Source organism: Camelus dromedarius, chromosome 36 (genome assembly GCF_036321535.1).
Source record: "Camelus dromedarius isolate mCamDro1 chromosome 36, mCamDro1.pat, whole genome shotgun sequence".
NCBI classification, from domain to species: domain Eukaryota; kingdom Metazoa; phylum Chordata; class Mammalia; order Artiodactyla; family Camelidae; genus Camelus; species Camelus dromedarius.
Genome location: NC_087471.1, coordinates 7,357,381 through 7,361,947, shown reverse-complemented (window position 1 = coordinate 7,361,947; position 4,567 = coordinate 7,357,381). Strand labels below are relative to the sequence as shown.

At 40.7% G+C, this 4,567-nt stretch overlaps 1 protein-coding gene across 2 annotated transcripts; it reads left to right on the top strand.

Moving 5' to 3' along the window:
• Positions 1–592: 592 nt before the first annotated feature.
• GNRH1 (gonadotropin releasing hormone 1) lies at positions 593–4,345 on the top strand. Of its 2 annotated transcripts, XM_010995760.3 has the most exons (4): positions 593–663; positions 1,432–1,573; positions 2,896–2,991; positions 4,167–4,345. In XM_010995760.3, the coding sequence occupies exons 2-4, from the start codon at positions 1,433–1,435 to the stop codon at positions 4,203–4,205; spliced, it is 276 nt and encodes a 91-aa protein (XP_010994062.1). In that variant the 5' UTR covers positions 593–663; position 1,432; the 3' UTR covers positions 4,206–4,345. The 2 variants fall into 2 exon arrangements, with proteins under 2 accessions (XP_010994062.1, XP_010994053.1); XM_010995751.3 differs by lacking the exon at positions 593–663 and having other exon boundaries at positions 1,388–1,573.
• The last annotated feature ends 222 nt before the right edge of the window (positions 4,346–4,567 follow it).

Here is a 4,567-nt window from a genome sequence, read left to right as displayed (position 1 = left end):
GCTGTGTAAATAAAACGTCCAAGGGCTCACTGCTGGCGTGGGACATCTACCTGTAAAATTTGGATAATGACCCCCCTTTGCAGGACTATAATGATGAGCGAGGCTAGTCTCACTCACATGCCAGGTAACTATTATTTCTCATCTTTGTACTCCCACCGCCTTCAGCACAGGGATTCACATGTTTTAACTCAATAAGCATCTCCCAGACATCCTGACTCGACGTCTTTAATTATTACATGGCCTCGTCCGTGAAAACTTCTATGTGAGCATTTAACATCACTTATTCTAAGACGGCTATCTTCCTTGAACTCTTGATGGGTCTGTCAGTTTTCTCAAGGGAATCCTACCTGGCTAGATGTTAATCTCTCTGAATTGTAAAAGCCTTAGTCATGGTTTTAATGGCCAAGATTTAAATAAATTTATCAGATACAGCAGTGGGTGCTCCAATTACATACACCATTAAAGGGTTTTATGTGAAGATTAAAAAACATTTACTATTAAAACAACAACAACACAGTCCATGTGCAGTGCAATTTACCAGCAGGGGAGATTTCAGTGTCCTGGAAAAGTTCCATATAAAAAGGACGCTAGAAAAATGAAAAGTCAGATTCAACACACTCCAAAGGAAGCTTGAGACGTTTTCAGCTCTCTACTCTCAAACAGGTAAAATGCTTTGTATTTCTAGCACTTTTTTTTAGACTGCATGCCACTGTCTGTCTATAGCACATTTTACACCCTAAGGGCCAGGAAAGGTGTCTAAAGAAATCTTGAACTTCAGGGTCCTTGCCACCCCCAGCTACACAGATCCAGCCTTTGGGAAATTGCAACAGCTCATCAACCAGTGTTGGATTTTGTTTTTAGCCTCTTCCCCACCAGTGAAAATTCATTTGTGAAAACTCCACATGTCATCAGATAATTCAAGGCTGCCTTGGCCAGGGAGGCAGCTGGTCTGGGACCCCGTGCTTTGAAAAGTGTTGAGTCCTCTCTTACTTTCACAGATGGTCCAGCCAGCAATAATGTGTGCAAGACCAGGACAGATACTCAGCAAAATGTAATTAGCACCGCAGTGCAGTCATTTAATGTCAAGCAACTTACATTAGCCAGAGATTCCTGGGAGGAGCCATTTTCCGAGCAGATGGCTCAAGTCTCTTATTCCTGGAATGAAAACCAATCACAGAGTGGGGGGTGGGGAGTGGAATATTAAGGCAAAAAAAGCAAACTTGATAAAGGAGGAATCCTGGGATTTGGACAACCAAATAAATAAGAAACATTAAGACAGTTCAGTTCTAAAAACTACTCAACATGTGAGTTTAAAAGACTGACTCTAGATGCCTCCCACTTCCATCTTCTGCAGAGTTAGTGACACAAACCAGAGGTCTTTGCTCAACCCGGTCTGGATCTATTTTTGATGGTTGCATTGATGTTCCTTAGAATGGAGCCGATTTCCAAACTTCTAGCTGGACTTATTCTGCTGACTCTCTGTGTGGTGGGCTGCTCCAGCCAGCATTGGTCCTACGGATTGCGCCCTGGAGGAAAGAGAAATGCTGAAAATGTGATCGATTCTTTCCAAGAGGTAAGTGGTAAGTGTGTCTCAGCTTCAAAATGAAACGTGGCTTATGGGATTCCATCGAACTAACATCCTGTGTGCCTTCAACAGTACTCTCGGCTCTAACGTAGGGATTCCGGGGGAGATAAGGCACTTACAAGGTCCCATTCCTGCTGTAATGCAGACAGGGACCAATGAGACAAAGAGCGGGAAGAATTCCAAGAGGAGCAAACGCAAGGGAGTGTGCCATTCTCTGAGGATACAGAATTGCCAAAGGAATTAGGAACCATGGGATGCAGTGAAGGTCTCTGGTGCAAGATGATCCTTTGGGATTTGGAAAGAAAATCTCAGAATTTCTGCTTATTTTTTTAAAATTTCTATATAACCTTTTAAAAAATCTATATTAGGTCAGCAGTACATTTTTAGAACATAAATAAATATCCTTATTAAAGGGGCATGCGCTGTAATATTTTTAATGATATGAGCCCTCAAGCAAAGAAGTTGGAGCCCCTAGAAAAGAGGAGTTAGCAAGCTCAAGGAGACAAAATATATACTGGAAAATATGCTGAGTCTGACTTCCTATAAATCAGATTTCAGCACTAGTACCAACACCAGCACAGAGTACTTGATTTTTTTATCTAGAAAATGTGACTTCTTGGGGCCCTGTGAGGATTACAGAAGAAAGGCCATGTATCTTGGCTGGTTAATCCAAAAAATGTTAGTGGATTAATGAAAAACATTTGCAATTTTTTTTTTTTTTTTAGTTAATGGGAAACAAACTAGGCTTTCAAGGATGAATGATTCAGGGCTAGACACTCAGTATAGGTTGGAGAACGGCAAACATAAGCTAGAGAAACTTAATACTATTTAATTTTCATTAAAAAGAAACCTCTCTTTTTATGAGAAATAGTCAAGATAATTCAATAGGAGATAAAGAAGCCCAGAATTTGAAAAAGTCTCCTTCCCACAGACTATATGTGAGCAACTCTCTTAACTATGACATATTTAATAAAAACTAGAAAATAAAACCAACCCTATTCATAACTATAAATTCTTGTATTTTTTATATACCAGCCCCTCCTGAGGCTCCAAGTGCTTCATTCTCGTCATCTCCAGGGAGAAAATTTATCCCTCCTTACCCTTGCCCATTTCCTCCAGAACCGCACACCAACCTATAAAAATGCCTGACAGCAAACCGACGTTCTTTTGAAGTCCCCATCCCATTTCGCCGCCTTCTCAGCCCCACAATCCCCATGACTTCACTTTCCAGACACAATTTTTGGTGGAAACGGAAAATACCATTTCACTTCTTTATCTCCATCTCCAAGAATCACGTTCTTTTTCTGCAGATAGCCAAAGAGGTCGATCGACTAGCAGAACCTCAGCGCTTTGAATGTACCATTCACCAGCCCCACTCTCCCCTCAGGGACCTGAAAGGAGCTCTGGTGAGTTACAGTGTTAATAACATGGAGCTTTAGAGACGGATGGGCCTTGGGTACCACCTTTTGGGTCATCCACTTGGGACAACCACCTCTCAGCCACTGCGATGCTTACCTTCCTGATTGCCTGAGTTCCTCCTGCACTGGGCCCTCACCATTTCAAAACACTCTTTCTCAGTGGTTAGACAGTACTAATGGTTGGAACCTTCTTTTTCTTTCTTAAACTAAATTGAAATCTTGCAACCCGTATCTCCTAATCTTGGCTCTCGCCTTTGGGATGAATAACAAAAACCAATTTCTTCCCACTGCTACATGTCAGTTCTTCAGGTATGTTCATCAAACCCCCTAGACTGTTCCTCCCTAGGCTAATTCATACCTTCCCACCGGACGCCTCAGTACTTCTTGATATGACATGGTTTTGCCTAGAAATGTAGAGATCAAAAAAGGTGTTCTAATTGTTTCCCCTTTGCAATAAGCATTTCCAAACTAGTACACTCATAATTCAGAGCCACAGGTTTGACTTCCAGTTTGCTGACTGGACTATAACAATTTTCCAAATTCCCACCAAAGATGGAAATCTACTAACCCAATGTAAGTTTTTGATTAAAAAATTAAATATATATATATATATATATATATATATATATATATATATATATAAAGAGAATTGAATATAGAAACTGAATCTTGAATTCAATGCTGGTGTTCTCGGAGCTCCGTGGTCCACTTATTTGCAGCAGTTAGAAGGCATTACAATTTTCAGTTACGCCCAGGAACAGGGAAAGTCTGAATAAATCATATACGAAGACGAGCGAGTTTTTATTTTCTCCACTGACTTCAACTTCTACGCCCATAGGACAAAGGAAAATGTGCACAGACAGCTTTACTTCCCCTTTTTAATCCTGCTGACCTCATGAGAAAAATGATAGCAATTAGTGAAAATTTCTAAACACGACGTTGGAAGGAAGGAATTGAGGAGAAAGCTCAGTTAATAACAGATGGATAAATTCGACCTTTCTTTTACCTGTCTTCACACCCTTCAAACTGTTTATTAAACAATGTGTAGACAAATGGATCTATTCTTTCTATATCAGTACATTAGAAATTAAAATGTCACAAACATAATGAAATTCAGCTCATAAAATCAACCTTGATATATTTGTTACTCACGTATTTTTCAGGAAAGTCTGATTGAAGAGGAAACTGGGCAGAAGATTTAAATCCGCTGGGCCAGAAAATTTGACAAGTACAATTCTGACTGAAACGTGTGACTCACTTAATGTCTGTTAATTGTGTGAACTTCAGACATTCTTAACACCAGGTTGCACGTTTCATAATCAAGTGCTGTGCTGTGAATAAAGTAGCATAAATGTGAAGTCTTCCTCTGACTCAGAACTCTGGTGGGGAAGGGACATTGGAAGCCCACACAGGGGCCCCCAAGTGTGTCTACAGTGGGTGATGGAAGGTGGGATAACAAAGTCAACGTTATTATTGGCTACAGGTATCTCAAGGCTCACCTCCACCACCAACACCCTGCACCCACAAGGACAATGGTCACATATCGGTCTGGGCCCAAAACTGA

Excerpts from the sequence above, each read along its gene's own strand:
- GNRH1 (XM_010995751.3), top strand. The coding sequence starts at position 1,409 with ATGGTTGCATTGATGTTCCTTAGAATGGAGCCGATTTCCAAACTTCTA. Across the intron at positions 1,574-2,895 it reads TGATCGATTCTTTCCAAGAG|ATAGCCAAAGAGGTCGATCG; the intron begins GTAAGTGGTAAG and ends CTTTTTCTGCAG. Across the intron at positions 2,992-4,166 it reads GGGACCTGAAAGGAGCTCTG|GAAAGTCTGATTGAAGAGGA; the intron begins GTGAGTTACAGT and ends CGTATTTTTCAG.